General features: G+C 43.2%; 1 protein-coding gene across 4 annotated transcripts in view; it reads left to right on the plus strand.

Annotated features, from left to right (window-relative positions):
* taok3a (TAO kinase 3a) overlaps window positions 1-15,535 on the plus strand; it is a 55,185-nt gene that overhangs the window by 32,827 nt on the left and 6,823 nt on the right. For all 4 annotated transcript variants that reach the window (XM_076150682.1, XM_076150684.1, XM_076150683.1 and 1 more), the window contains 6 exons: window positions 2,302-2,383; window positions 5,667-5,834; window positions 7,788-7,976; window positions 8,945-9,082; window positions 13,762-13,998; window positions 15,100-15,228. In XM_076150682.1, coding sequence (XP_076006797.1) covers window positions 2,302-2,383; window positions 5,667-5,834; window positions 7,788-7,976; window positions 8,945-9,082; window positions 13,762-13,998; window positions 15,100-15,228 — 943 coding nt within the window. The remainder of the gene's footprint in view (window positions 1-2,301; window positions 2,384-5,666; window positions 5,835-7,787; window positions 7,977-8,944; window positions 9,083-13,761; window positions 13,999-15,099; window positions 15,229-15,535) is intronic.

Below are 15,535 nucleotides of genomic sequence, written 5' to 3' on the forward strand. Positions count from 1 at the left end.
ACACACAAACAACACACACAAACACAGACACACCAAATGTTACCATTCCAGTGTTCGAACTCACAGCCTGCAAAGAAATCTGATATTGATGTCGGTGATAAATCAGCATTGCTCTCCACATCCCGCACGTTAGAAAGTGTAGCCTTTGCTTAATGTAATCCAAAGTATTAAAGGGAAATGCCACCCCGCCAAAAAATAGTTTGGGTTAATGCATTATGTATTCCGCACGGTCCTATAGTGGAATACAAAAACATGGCAGGAGGGAATGGAGACTGACTCAATGGCTTGCCAGAAGTCATTTATCAGTGCCACACTGTCTTGACCACACTGCCTGTTTTTATCACCGCCTGACACACCCACTGCCGGGACGGTCCTGCCCACTGTGGGATGAGCCACACTGTAGGTGAGCAGCGAGTGGAGCCAGTTGGCCAGCTAGGTGGGGTGACCTGTGGCAGGATATTATCTCACAAGTGTGTCCCAGCTGTATTTACACCAGGGTAATGGTCACTGAGATCCCATCACAATACGCATGGGTAACATTCTGATCGCAGTGTGTTCTGTACGCATTTACACCTCACATCAACTTGTAATTTGTTTTTTTATCTGGAAAGTGTTTGTATAGAAATGACATGTTACACTCCATGTGTGTATCATGGTAAACCTTGCAACAAAAACATGTGAATGATAGATCGGGGAAATGAGCAGAGCAGATTTCCTCTCAGTCGCTCTTTCCACTGCTCTCATTTTGCATGCGAGTTGCGATTGTCACTCATCAAATATTAACCCTGTGTTTGATGTTCCACTTGTAATTTGCCTCTGTATGCTTAGTAGAGGCTGTCATGTGAGGTGTGTGTGGCAACGGACAGGCGGAGTCATGCAAGTCTGCCTTCCCTGTATTGTTCTGTATAAAGCTGGATCTTCTGCATAGCGGGTCGCTGAATGTTGCGCTCAACCTGCTACACAACAGCCTGAAGGCACCAGTGGCCTTTCTGTGTCCTCCCCCCGTGTTCTCAGTTCAATAATGGTGTAAACTGACTGAGTGAAAACAGGGTATGTATCGTGGGCACTGGCTAAGAGCAAATTGTCAGGAGACGGTGCATATGACGGTGCGTGGCACAGGCCTGTTGTGAAATCAGCACTGGTTTGAAGCATCATGCTGAGGCGTATGATTGTGTGGGGTGGTGCAGGGTTGTGGTATTTTTGGAGGAGCTTCAGTGGCCTCAGGCATCAGCAGCATCCTGCCAGATGAGACTAGTAGAGACATCAGCCTCATAAAGTTCCTTCAGCACAAACTCACATGGCCACAATGTGCTCTGTATACACACTGGCATGGCACATAAGTTCATCCAGGCTAATCACGGACGACATCAGACATAAATGTTGAGGTGTAGCTGCTAGCTAAGCACTGGAGGTCTTCACAGTACTCCGTTTTTTTTCTTAATGAGCTCTCACAGCAGACCAAATGTATAAAGTCACATCTATTATATCAAGATCAGATTTATGAGAACAGAGCTACACAGCTCCAGTGACCTATTTATACGTTGCTCCATATATTTACATAATCCATATATGGTTCAGAGGGGACTACATGAGGGATTACATCAGAGTGCTCTGGTTTAATTCACTGATATGGCAAACATAGCACAAACGATCCCATTTGAACAGATTACTCATCAAAAAGAGTTGGTTACAGATGAACTAACTGATCTAAACCACGAGTAGCCTGAAGCTTGGCTACTATCTCTAAGTTAGTGAACAGTTAGGAACAAAAAGTTTTGTTTTTGGCACAAATATCACCACCATTTACATTCATAATTCATAACTGCTGAAGCACAACACACAGAAGCTCAATTCTTTTCTGCCTGGATTCCTCATTCTGCCGTCACGACTTTGCTGGTGTGTGGGCAGTTTGTACAGTTGGGGCACGATAGAGCGATACAGTCTAACCACAAGTTAAACACCTCACCTCACCACACCCCCCCTCTCCCCTTTTGATAAAGATCTTTTAAAGGGGTAGGTGTGGGTTGCTGCAAATAGGCACTTTCACTACAAAATGCAAATATGTTAAGCTCATCCACGGACGGAGGAAGAAACAAAGGCTGCGACAATGACAACCTGACTCAAATTTTGTATTGTTTTTAAACAGATTTTCATTTTTTTCAAACGTTGTACAGTCTTGTTTGAGGTAAACATTCACATTCTCTGCTCTGTGATTCCTCTCCTGACAAAGCTTGGGATTTGATGACCTGCTGTCACCGTGGTCAGTCTTCTTCAATGATCTTCCCCTCCATTTTTCCCCAGGTCTGACCCTTTCCGGAGCTTTGTCGACTACTGCCTACTGAAAATTCCTCAGGACAGACCCTCGTCAGGGGAGCTGCTACGAGTGAGTGGTCTTCCTTTTTTAAATCTCGCAGCTGTGAGTTCACTTCCTGCCACACTCAATCCCTGAGCCGTGTGAATGAGTCACACCCCTCCCACCCACAGCTTCTGTTAATACGCAAGCACATCAACTCTTTTTTTTTTTCGTCAGGCACCCTGCAGTGAAAAGCTTGTTTCATTCTGGGGTTTTTTTTCTCCCTGCGCAATAGTAATGGTCCCTTGTGGATCCGTAACGCTTGTGTGTCTTCTTTGCTTTCATGTCAGTTGTTTTGATTAGAGTTTCATCATTATGGGTGCTTGAGTGCTAATGCTTCTATATTTGTTGTGAAGCTGTTTGTTATACATGTGTATGCAGCTACCTTCGTGTGGTCTTTTTCAGGAACTGGAAAATAATATAGGGTAACTGTACCCTTTAAGACAACCAGCTTCTGTGTTCAGATAGTTTTTATATATGTTGACCTGATTTATAAGAGAGATCTACAGGGAAAATTAAGATTAATCTCTCCTTTTAAAATGTATTCATTAGTTCACATACATTTTAGAATGTAAAAGAGGTTTGTTTTATGGAATAAGCCAAAAGAAAAGAGCTTTTCCTTGTGACTATTCAGATGAAAAGGGTTGAAAAAAGTGCATTAGTCTAAGCTGCCACTAGATCACATAACTGTCTTACATTAATCATTCTTTCCTTTATTCTACACTTAGATGTAGCCTATATCCTATATTTGGCATAGCCCAACCTCTTGTTTATAGCACCTAAAGACAATCTGGAATCTCTCCTAAGATGTACACAGGAAGGTGCCTTGTCCATGGTCGGCCTCTTCTCTGACCTTGGCCTTCACTCTCCCCAGGCTTAATGGGTACAATTACCATAAACATTCAATATTTCAACATAATGTTAGCCTTGAAAGGGTCAAATAGACTGACTTATCAGAACACAAAACATCCTACCTTGAACCCTGACACTAAAGTAAATACTACTACTGTTACTGTTATTACTAGTGGTTACTAATACTACTAATACCTAACCTTCCCCTAAAATGTAGGAATCCACAATCAAGCACATGTCCTCCTCCTCTGGTGTTATGAATGTGTAATCAAATGGATGATATTATATGATGAATCCCTGATGTATGATTTAGTCTAAACACACATTTTACATTCACTTAAAAAACCACATGCACACAGTGGTGTATTGGTCTAAAACATATACAATGCGACTAAAACATCCTTGTTTTTATTCCTCACATAGACCTTAGTTACACGTCACTCCCTCTCTTTTATGTTCTTGGTTGTTGCACTCGACTGTGCAGGATCTCAAAGAGAGGTGTTTACAGCTGCCTAGCCTCGGACACATAAACTTGGTCACAACAAAAATGTGATCAGTGACATAGCAGCTGGTTTACAGTGATGGGTTGTGAGGGGATACAAGGGGAAGATTAATAATATGTTTCAATGTATACACACATTTACACACACTGCTCTTTGTCTTTGTGTGTGAGGGAAATTGGGAAACTAATCTCGGGGCCCTTGTCTTCTACTTCTGGTTCAGCAAATGTGCTCCTCATGTTACTAATAATGTTAATAACAATCTAAAAACAGCTGACTAAACTCAGCAAATGCACAAGCTGATTTTAAAACAATTTTGGGAATAGGAAAGAGGGAGTTTTTCAAGAAAATTTTGGAAAATATTAGAAACATTATACATGGCATTTGGCTGCTGTCTTGTCAAAGTTTGAATTTGAAAATAATCATTGTCAGATAAGAAGAAGAAAAGTTGAACCGGGCATATCGGGCATCTTTAAATATCTATTAGTTCTGAATGGATGTATAAGCCTGCTTTAGTTGCTCTGAAGGGACTATGAGAGGATGCTGTGGAAATGCTGTTGGTTCTTTGACAGGAATAATGAGGAAAAATCCTGGAAAAAAAGCGTCTGCTGGGTGGAGAGGACAAGGGTGGCCATCCACCCACGCTCTGGTGTAGGCCCGTCAGAAAAACAGGGCAGATCTCGCTCATCTCTATTTTGAGAGTGTGATGTCATCCCCTTGTCCTGACTAACTCATTAATCTAGCATGGAGTTGTAGGTGTGCAAAGGGAGAGAGAAAGAGATGGTAACAGACCCCAAACTATATTTTAACATACAGTATACTGTATATACATTATAGATATTCCATTCCACTGCTTTTAGCTTGGGTACATTTCACCATCCAGTCATTTAAGCTAAATGTGTTTAATAGATGTGAGTGAGTGAGTGTTGGTGTCCTGTGAGATCTTGTTGTCTTTATAATGTCCATGTTTTGTCACTAAGGTTGATGACAGTGCTGCAAATGTAAGTGCACAAATACAAAACATCTCCAAGTAGATACAGTATATTTCCATGCCGGTGTATTGTTACAACTATGTAACAAGTATATTTCATATAATATATATTATAACTATGTAACTCCATTTGAATATATTCAAACAGCCTCTTAAACCTCCATTAATCTATACACGGCCAACCCAACACCCCCATAACACAAAATAATTACAAAAATATATAATGCCCCACCCTCTAATCCACTAAATTACTGGAAGTTGCTTTCCTTACCTTCAGGCTTAAACCCCCACTGATGTCAATGTAGCAATGACAACAGAAAACCTGTCCTGCAAACTTTTCCGTAAGTGAAAGTAAACAAATATTGACAGGAGAATCAATGCAAGTACTCTTTGTCATGCAAGGTCCCTGTCACATTGTTTATTTTTTGTGTGTGTGTGTGTGTGTGTGTGTGTGTGTGTGTGTGTGTGTGTGTGTGTGTGTGTGTGTGTGTGTGTGTGTGTGTGTGTGTGTGTGACACCTGAAACTTCTCCATTCATACTTAATGATCTGCATGTTCTACAATTATATCTTTATGTGTTATGCAGAAAGAAATGCAATTTACACATTATTTATTTGAATGACAGGTATTTGTAGTATTTGTAAACACCAATTTTATAGACAATCCTCCACAAATGCCATGTGTTCAGTGAATGTGAATGAGTAACCTACAGGCGCCCTCTAGTGTTAAGAGTTGCGGTGCTCATTGAAATTATGCTCAAGACGACACACTCCTGAGTAAGAAAAGTGTCAAACCTGTTGTCAATTAAACAGAAAATATTATATTACAAATGCACTGTAAAAGGTTTGAATTATGATATGATTATACAATATTTTTTTAGAAAGCATTGTCTCCAAACTTTCCTTCCTGTTGCCCTTTTCATATGTGTCCCCTTCCATTACTAACTAAGTCCTCCCTCTTACTCTTACCAGCATGAGTTTGTGCGACGGGAACGCTCGCAACGTATTCTCATCGACCTCATCCAGAGGACCAAGGATGCGGTGCGTGAGCTGGACAATCTGCAGTACCGCAAGATGAAGAAGATCCTCTACCAAGAGAAACACAATGGCCCCACAGGAGAGGGCCAGGAGGAGGAGGAGGTGGGTTTCACTGGGAGAGGGGAAAGGGGGTAGCTCAGCGGACAGAACCTCAGCGGAGACCAAATAATACAGGGGATAGATATAAGCACATTGCCAACCTTTAAGGAGGACACGGGTAACAACTGGAGAAGGTGAATAAAGGACGAGGAGTAAAAACCATAAAAGCAACTGAGCCTCATTTATATTCTGTTCACATTTCTCCAACTTTCACCGCAAAGAGATCAAGTCTTTTCAATTCGACTTTACTATCACCAAGAGACTCTCTTTGCAGCCAGATAAATAAAACAGACACATTAGAACTGACACCACAGGTCCACAGCACGTGTTCAATCAAAGGCAGCAGCAATAGTGGACAGAAATAGAAACAAGCAATAACCAGGTAGCCAGCAAAAAAAAAAATCTATAATCAATAATCTAGTCCGTTGACATACTGCAGTGTGTCATTTTTAGTGCAGCGATCATCGGGCATTGGATCCAGCAAAAGTGTGTCACGGAAATAAGGCTCCATCTCCTTCCAGCATGACAATTATGGTGCATTCAAGTACTTCTCTTCAACCTGTAAAATTTGTAAAAAAATCTATTTATCAACCCCATCAAACAACATGAAGTAAAACATTGGGGAAAGTGATTATAACTTCAATAAGTGATTTTAACTTTACCAACTGGCACACTGGCAGAGACTGTACTAGTTTAAATATCTAGACTATGAAAAGAACAAAAGGAAGCATCTATATAATGCATAATTTGCAGTTGCTTCTTCATTATGATATGTACTGTATAGTGTATTTGACCTTTCACATTTAGAAAAAGGAATGTGTTTTTCTCAGCTGGATTTGGAGAACCCTTTGAAAAAGATGCAGCCCTGACTGTTCTGACAGTTTGATCTAGAAATAAGGACTTAGAACAACCAGCCCTATAATTTAGAATGCAGCCTGCCCAGAAGTAGGAACTCAGACTGGCAGGGTGAGGAAGTGCCAGTCCAACAGTCTGAAGTGATGTAACAGAAACTCAAATGTAAAAGAAGGAGGAACAGGAAACACAAATCCAAACTGGCCTCTTTCACAGACTCACAAGTTAATCTGCTCTAATACGACTGGATAGAAGACCCAAAAGGGCCTGTGGTTGCATTTTTTAATTGCCAAAAACAAACTGATGTCTACTTCTGCTTGGCTAATTGTGGAGATGGCTTGTCCCTTGGTTGACCTGGCCAGAGGCAGGATGAACATGCACGGACAGCCAGCAGCCGCTGTGTCCTCTGTCATCCTACACTGCGGGATGCAATTCAGAGCTGCCACGGGAGCTCACTGCAACTTGACACCATTGAAGGCTTTACTGAGAAAAAGGAGTGTATCTGTACTAACCTGTCCACGTCCTCATGAAGGATCTGCTTCATAGTTTAGAAAGACTCAGTATAGCATCTACAAGTATGTCATTAATAGGTTTGCAGAAACACTAAACCTAATCCTTGTGTCCTACATGTGAAAGCTCTGCAAATTGATTCCCAGCGGGTCCTCTTTACTCTCTACCACATGCACACACTCAGGGTCTCTCCAATTAGAGACCTGTTGGACGTCTCAGACAGACAGACAGACAGGCTGGCATGGGCACTGACCAACACAGTCACATACACATCTGGACAATTAAAGGTTAATTGTCAATTTAGCATGACTGTAATGCACTTAGGAGGTCATTACTTTATTCCCCCAGCATCACACCTGGTGAAGAACCCATCAGATCCTGTTTAGCAAGGTTGAGTCGTGTACAGCAGCATTTATAACACAGTTAGTTTTGATGTCACAAGTTTGACATTGGATGTTTGTGATTGAGCCCTTTCACTAGGCCGTTCATTGTAATGTAATTACTGAAACTCGTGACTGGGAAAAGTAAAGTGATCCCAGATTACCTAACAATGTTTGTGAATGTGTGTGTGCGTGTGTGTTTGATCACTTGCAGGACAGCGAGGCGGTCAGCGGTAAGATGAACAGCCTGGGCAGCAACCACTCCATCCCCAGCACCTCAGTCAGCACGGGCAGCCAGAGCAGCAGTGTGAACAGCATGCCGGACGATAGTTGCTCCGACATGACAACGATGCACCTCCAGGACTATGGTAGCACAATGGACTCCTCCCCGCACACCAAGAAGGTGAAGGCCCCAATGCAGTGAAAACACTTTTGATACAGCCTCAGTGTTCAAATTAATCAAAACTATATTTACAATTATTTTCTTTCTATGTGCAATAATTGTGCACTCTAGTAACTGAAAGGACACGGAGATACATGCAAACATCCTCTGGTTTCCTCTGACTATTCTCAAGTATATGTGTAATCCCCTCCCCCCCGTGAAGCCATGGAAACCGTCGACACAGTCGTCTCTGTTTGGCAGATCACTTCAAGTTCATCACCGACACAGCTCACACTTGGAGAACAAAGGCTCTGTACGCATGTCAACAGCACACACTTACTGCTCTGTCATCCTGCACACACACACACACACATATATGTGTACACACACACAGACAGATACATAGACATTTAGGTCAACACACAATACATCACATTCCTCATTGAATATCCCAAATAACTTGAGATGCGGTGATGAGATGCCTGTCACCGCTCTGTCATTCTCTTTCTTCACGTGTCCTTTGTGTGTTGACAGTGTATGAATACGGATGTCACTTCATGAACAGAGAGTCAGTGTGTTGTCACATGTTAAGCGGATGCGATGAGAACAAATGAAAATGACACACATTGTTTTCAGAGGATGTTTAAGTTTCTGCCTCACATGTTTCACTTTGGCCCCAAGGCTCCTGAAAAGCTTCTCTGTTTAATTGAGGGAGCCTCTGAAAATGTTGACATTTCATCATACTTACCGGGTTACGGCTGACACCTTTTTAGCTAATCTAGAAGATTTATTTTTACATTTAAAGTGCTTTTTCGTGTGAAGTTGATAGAAGTTTATCATTTAGAAAGTCGCAGATTGACAGTGAAAAGTTGAAGTTCTCCAAATGAACTTTGAGGTGCTATTTACCACAATACTCACATTTTCACATCATGTTTGTTTCAGTCATTTCTTCTTGTATTGCATTAAAAGGAAATATTCATGTCTCACAGGATCATCAGTACAACTGGGATGATGGGATCCACCGGGACCACCGTCCAGAGCTGAGACCGGCTTCTTCAGATATGAGCAGCCAAGCCCACAACTACAAGAACCAGGGGCGCTTTGCCACCATAAAGTCGGCCTCGCTCGTAAGTTTGGCATTTATCCTTTTGTAGAAAAAAAACAATGTTGATGATTTACAATCTTCTTATAGAGGCACTAAAATGTTTTGTGCTACGAATACGCTACAAGGTTTCATTTGGAAGGATAAATGTAGTTTTTGGTCCCCTGGTGTTAGTGAGAGCAAACATGCTTTTAGATGCCGCAACAGCACATCTTACACTAGTTTGGAGTCACAACCCTTCAAAGTAGAAGTCTTCCAAAAAACCCTCCCAGCAGCACGCACAAGCCCAGAGGCCCAGAGACAGCTTTGCTTTCTACCTTCTGCTTCAACATATCTGTGAAGGCCAAGGAGTCTAGGTGTGATGTAATGGTTCTGCCCACAGGGAATGTGATGTAGAAACCAGCGCCTGCATGTTTAGACGCTGCTGCTTTCTCCTCCAACCTGTTTCTTTGGTGGACTCGCCGCTGTTCCTCTTCTTTACACACGTGTCATTCCTGCCTCTCTCTCCACCCGACTGTTTTCTTTTCGGTATCTAGTCCGTCCGTCTTTTCACCTCTTCACCCCTGTCTGGCTCTTTGTCTCTTCCCTCCAGTTGTCCAACCCTCTCTGTTACATTTGTTACACACCTCCATTTCTCCACTGTCTTTCCTCTCATTCACATATTTCCTTCTGTGTTTTTCCTCTTTATCCTATGCTTCACATTACCCCCCCCACACACACACACACACACACACTCTCCCCCCTTTTCAATTCTTCTTCTCCTGCACTGGATAATACATCATCTTCAGACTTGACTCAATATTCTGAGTCTCTCTCCCGTGCACACACACACACACACACACACACACACACACACACACACACACACACACACACACACACACTGTCTGTTGTCATGGTAACAAGCTTTGCTAACATAGTTGTAGTGCGTGTGCGTGTGTGTGTGTGTTTGTGTGTGTGTGTCCACGTTTTAATTGATTCTATTTAATCTGCTTTTGAACCAGACATCATACAGCATGCGGAATGCAAGTGTGTCTGTGTCTGCAGGAGAGCAGAGTCTTTGTCCTCATACTGTCCTTGACCACAGCACGAGCCACAGATCAGTCTGTTGACCACGTGTACTTTCATGGTCATAAAGTGACATATCAATAGGAGTGATGTGATTTAGTCCAGTTGGGGCTGATGCTTGTCGTCTTTGTTCAAATAGTATGTAGTGAACACGAATCATTATCTATCCAAGTTTTAAAATTGTTCACATTTTTCCTCAAGTGATTTATTCTTCCTCACATTTGTTCCTGTAAGCTTGTTGTTTTAAGCTTTTAGAATGTTTGAGAGTTTCCTTTAATTTTGGGGGCAGAAGAGTTTGAATAGATTTCCACTCTGATTTTATGTCCCCTGCTTCAAGAGGACAATTATCACCTTAGTTTCCAGTAAAGAAGCTCAGAATGTGCTTCCATTAATAGAAAGAGGAAGCCAAAACAAAACTGTAAATTGTCAGTTGAAGAGTCACTCTAAGTTTATTTAATAACAGATGCATTACCATGTTTGCGCCACAGTTTATTGATGTTCATCATAACATACAGCATGCATTATTCATTCTTGTTGGGGATAAGAGTGTGTAAATAACATGCCTTAAATACAGGCAAGAGCAAATACCTCTATATGTCTTGAAAAGAGGCGCTTATCGTAGCCACGGTGTCTCGGTGATGTGGCTTCAGCACTGCTGCCCGCTAGAGCTGAGGAGATGACATCATTGCTTTCTGTCGAGCACCGGCGTCCTCAGATTGGTCTCCACTCGCTGCGTCTGGAATCAGCAGGTAGACAAAGAAAGAGGGAGAGAGACCAAGAGAGAGAGACAGAGAAGGGGGTGGGGGGAGAGAGGGAGGGAGAGAGAGAGAGAGAGAGAGAGAGAGAGAGAGAGAGAGAGAGAGAATAAGGGGCGGGGGGGTTCTAGGTGCTGAGTTGAGATGGTGAAGAAAGAGAACATGAGGTGAAATCATGAAGTTGCAGCCTCTAAAACAATATTCATGCAGATTCCTGAGTGCAACATGTTTCATTTACCTGCTTTACTAATTTCCTCAAGACAATGGAGGTAATCATGGGGGGGAGTAATGGGTTAAAAAAAGATGCTGCGTTATGTTTAAATAAGCAGTTAGGTGGCAGGAGAAGGTAAGGATGAGGCAGGGGACACAGAGGGCAGATAGCAGGAGGAGAAGAGCAACAGATAGCGAGGAGGACAGATAAACAAAGAGACGTTAGAGAAGAGAGCTGTGGAGATTGTGAGCTCGATCAATGGAGAACAGCAAGGAAGGACCGTGAGGCAATCTAGACGATGAAGAAGGGGAAAAGAAGGAAGGAAAGGGGGGAAAGAAGAAGAAACGTGACTGAATGGAGGGAGCAGGGAGGGAAATGGCAGTGAGAGCGAGTGAGAGACATGAGGACGGAAGCAGAGGGAGGGCAGGGGTTACTATTGGTCAAATGGACTGTCTGAGTAGAGCCAACGATGGTAGGAGAGAGAAAGCCATCTATCCATCTATCCATTCTCAGTGTATCAGACAAGTCACAGTCACAACAAGTCTCTAAGCCGCACAGGAACATGCAGCCCTGCACCAGTCTGCCCGTTTCTTTGTTGACAGGCGTCGCATTAGTGCAGCCGAACGACTTCACAGATAGTCTGAAGGTAAATGTCAGAGGTTTGTCTTTTTACCAGATGCCCCTCTTGTGCGGTTTACATGCCCATCGAGTCCCAAACAGACAGATGAGAAGACAGCTCAGCACCACCACCACAGGAAGACAGACCCGCACTGGGCCTGTCGAGGCTTCATGTTTCCTCTCCTTATACACCTAATGACTTCACCATATGTTACTGCGCTTATTATTTGCATCTCCTCTGAGAAAATAATTTCAGTCTTTTGTAAAGCAGCATCCTCTATATCTTGGCGTTCTGCAAGAGAAAAGTCATACTTAACGGTAAACAAGGTGGACATAGGCACGCTTGAATCCATCAGAACAAAGTAACTCAAAGTAATGTTGAGCAGTTGAGTTCCTGCTGATATCATGAGAACATTCAGCTTTAGCCTGCATGCCCCCACGCCCCCCTACACACACACACACACATACACACAAACACACAAACACAGGTACAAGCGCTTACACACATACACACACATAGAGAGAATATGATCTCCTTTCCATTCTCTGAGCCTTGTGTGAGAGGCCGTCACATGACGTGACTTGGCCCTTTGTGGCAGCGTGCAGGGTGGCAGTGAAGCAAGTGACTGGGATTGGGAGCTGCTGGTACAGTCGGGGCATTGATTCAGCACAGATTAAGAGGGGAGGATCAACTTCAACCTCATTCCACGCCAGCCTCCCCTTTTCTCCTCTTATTTGACTCAGTATTCCCATCGTTTCTTTTCCCTTGTAACTCTCTCCTCGTCAGGCTCCATCTGCTGCGTCTGCCTCCATTCTCCTTTGCACTCGCCCACCCAAAAACCCATCTCTGCCTTCTCCCCTCTGCCCTCCTTTTCCAACTCCTCTCACTCCTTCTCAATGAGGTATTCATGTGATCCACCTGCTGTCCGCTGCTTAGCGGTACCCCGACTAAAGAGAAGCTCTGTCCTCTTGTTGGCCCGTGGAGTCGGCCTGCCTCATTCATAGTTCACACGCCTGCCTCTGCTGCTGCGTGCCCAGGGCGTGAACCAGGGAAAGGGGGTGCTTGTCCAATAGGGGGGCGGGGGGGTCTCGGGGTGGCTTCGGAGCTCAGACAGGGTGCTGCCAGGCAAAGGATGCCACACAAAGTTCCTGGATGCTGGTGCTCTTGGCTAAAGTTGCCATCATGTTTGGCCTGAAGAGTTCAGGTGGAAGTTACGAGAAGATGCGGAGCGAGTACTACTTAGATGTGGAAAACCCTTTCTGTCCTCAGGTTGGTGTGTAGCACGTTAGGTTTTTTTTTTTTAAATGTTGTGGTGCCATGGCTGCTGAGGCGTGTTGGAGATGTGTACTTCTGGTTCTGGATGAAATGTGACCATGTTGCTGTTAAATGTTGTTTGTAGAACTTTTCTTTTTGCTCTCTCCGTCTTGAAACATGCTTAGTCCCGTCTGAGTGACTGATCAATGCAGCGAATGTGTATGTGATCATATGAAAGAGCTTTTGTTGGACTGTGATGGCAACCGCATCTAAACAGGGAATCTTCATTTCTGTTTTGTTACTTTTTGAAATTTCTTCAATTTTTTTCCATCACTTGTTGATAGTTTGTGGCGTCCGTCGAACTGTCAAGACCTTCGGGCTGTTTACAAGATGTGTAGAACTGCAAAGATGCATTAGAGCAGTAAAGGCATTGGTTTGTTAAATCATTGATTCCTGGAATTTTCAAATGGCTTAATCATAGACTGTATTATTAACAGTGTTTCATTAACAAGAGCTACATCCAACACAATAACAGCACGTTCGTGAACTGATGAGACATCAAAAGCCGGTCCTGTGTGAGACATGAAGGATCTTACCAAGCAATACAATAACCCTCTCAATGTTTTAATCCTAACATTGGATGGATAAATCTGAATTATTCCTCCCTATTGGGTCATGTAGCCCTGATGAACTGATAACTTGGTATTATTGATTACAAAAGACGGTTGACATCTATATTATTGCTGCTATTGTTCCTCAGTCTTGTCCGTGTTAACCTCAGCCCTGGTTCCCCACAGGTGACCAAGCAGATCCATGAGCATGAGCAGGAGAGCGAGCTGCGGGAGCAGATGTCGGGCTACAAACGCATGCGGCGGCAGCACCAGAAGCAGCTGATCGCCCTGGAGAACAAGCTCAAGGCCGAGATGGACGAGCACCGACTGAAGCTGCAGAAGGAGGTGGAGACGCAGGCCAACAACTCCTACATCGAGCTGGAGAAGCTGGCCAAGCGTCATGCCGTGCACACTGAGAAGGAGGTGGGATTTGGGGGAAGGGTAGTGGGTTGGGAATGGAAAGACTAGAAGATTCACAGTTAATAAATGAATGTCTGCAACTGATATATAATAAGATAAGCAATTATTTAGTTATCCTTCAACACCTACAGTTCCCATCTGCTTTGGATAACTCCTACGGCTGAGGTGTAATCTCTTTTAAAAGGTTAAGTGGTTTAACCGCACAGTATCAGCACAGAAAACACAACTGCCTCGGTCAGCTTTTCATGAGGTCCAATGAAAGAAACCCTTTATGGGAAAAATATTGCAGATATGAGACTAGGTTTAAAAAGGTGACTTGGCGTTCGGTATCAAAAGCCGAGCAAATTCTTTCTTAGGTCAACACATTGCTGCCACCCAGTGATACACAAGACAGAGACGAAAGAGCAGAAGGAAGAAGAATATTTAGCCGTGAAAAAGACAAGCTGCATGTGTGTGATTAGAATGCAGCATGACATAACAACCATGGAGATGATATCTGCTATCATATAGAGCAACTGCAACACTCCAACTCACAAAATGTCAAGTTTGACTCCACTTCTTGCATTTCATTCTAAGTTATAATAATCTTGAAAGAATTGTAAAATATGTTCTTCAAGCTAGAAGGTGTTCAGTGTGTGCATACCTCTGCCAAGGCTGAGTTGTCCTCTAATCAAGACAAGTTGTGTCTCAATTATGAAATTTAATAGGTTATTGACTAGATCTCGATAAAGAAAAAGGTTTGGATTTAAAGAACACTGACAACTGAGAGGCCTCGGACCCCTAAAGGTGGACACAATTATTCAGAAAACGTAATGCATCTCTTACCATTGGGCAGAAAAGCTGGTTGTCATAGTAATAAGGGATGATAATGCATGGAAGTATTGTTTGCACAAGAGATCAATAATCAGACTTTACTGTAGATAATGAAATGTTGCCACAGTTGTAGGTTTCCTGCTGTGAAGGATGTCAATCTCTACTCTGAAAACAGACCGTTCAATCGTTCTGCTCTGCTTGTAGCCGGGATATACAGTGTATTTTTCCTTCAAAGTCCAGAATAGAGTGACTTAGTGTTACAATCTAATTGTTTACCCTCCTCTCCCTCAGATGAAGGTGGCATTAGCAGATGAGAAGAAGTTCCAGCAGCAGATTGTGGCCCAGCAGAAGAAGGAGCTGACCACCTTCCTGGATAATCAGAAAAAGCAGTACAAGCTCTGCAAAGAGAAGATTAAGGAGGTCTGCCATGCTTGTTGTTTTTCTTCTGCCCCTTTATATGCCTCGTGAGTGACATGTTAGTACTGAATCCTCCACACAAGCAGAAGCACAACCAGTACCTCAGGAGTGGGTGTTTGAGTCACCCTGCCTACTCGCTGTGTACCTACACATGTACACAAGGAAAAACATGAATGCATACAGGGTTTGCATTTCAGTGCCTCCACAACCCTTGAAATTGAACAGAGTCCAGTGAATATTGCTGTGGGCTGCGAGTGTGTTACACTGTGTTTTCAGTTACAAGATAAGTGACCAAAATTAGGTCAGCGCA

Source organism: Genypterus blacodes, unplaced genomic scaffold (assembly GCF_046128005.1).
Source record: "Genypterus blacodes isolate CSIRO-AG114 ecotype Tasmania unplaced genomic scaffold, CSIRO-AGI_Gbla_v1 ptg000053l_1, whole genome shotgun sequence".
Lineage (NCBI taxonomy): Eukaryota > Metazoa > Chordata > Actinopteri > Ophidiiformes > Ophidiidae > Genypterus > Genypterus blacodes.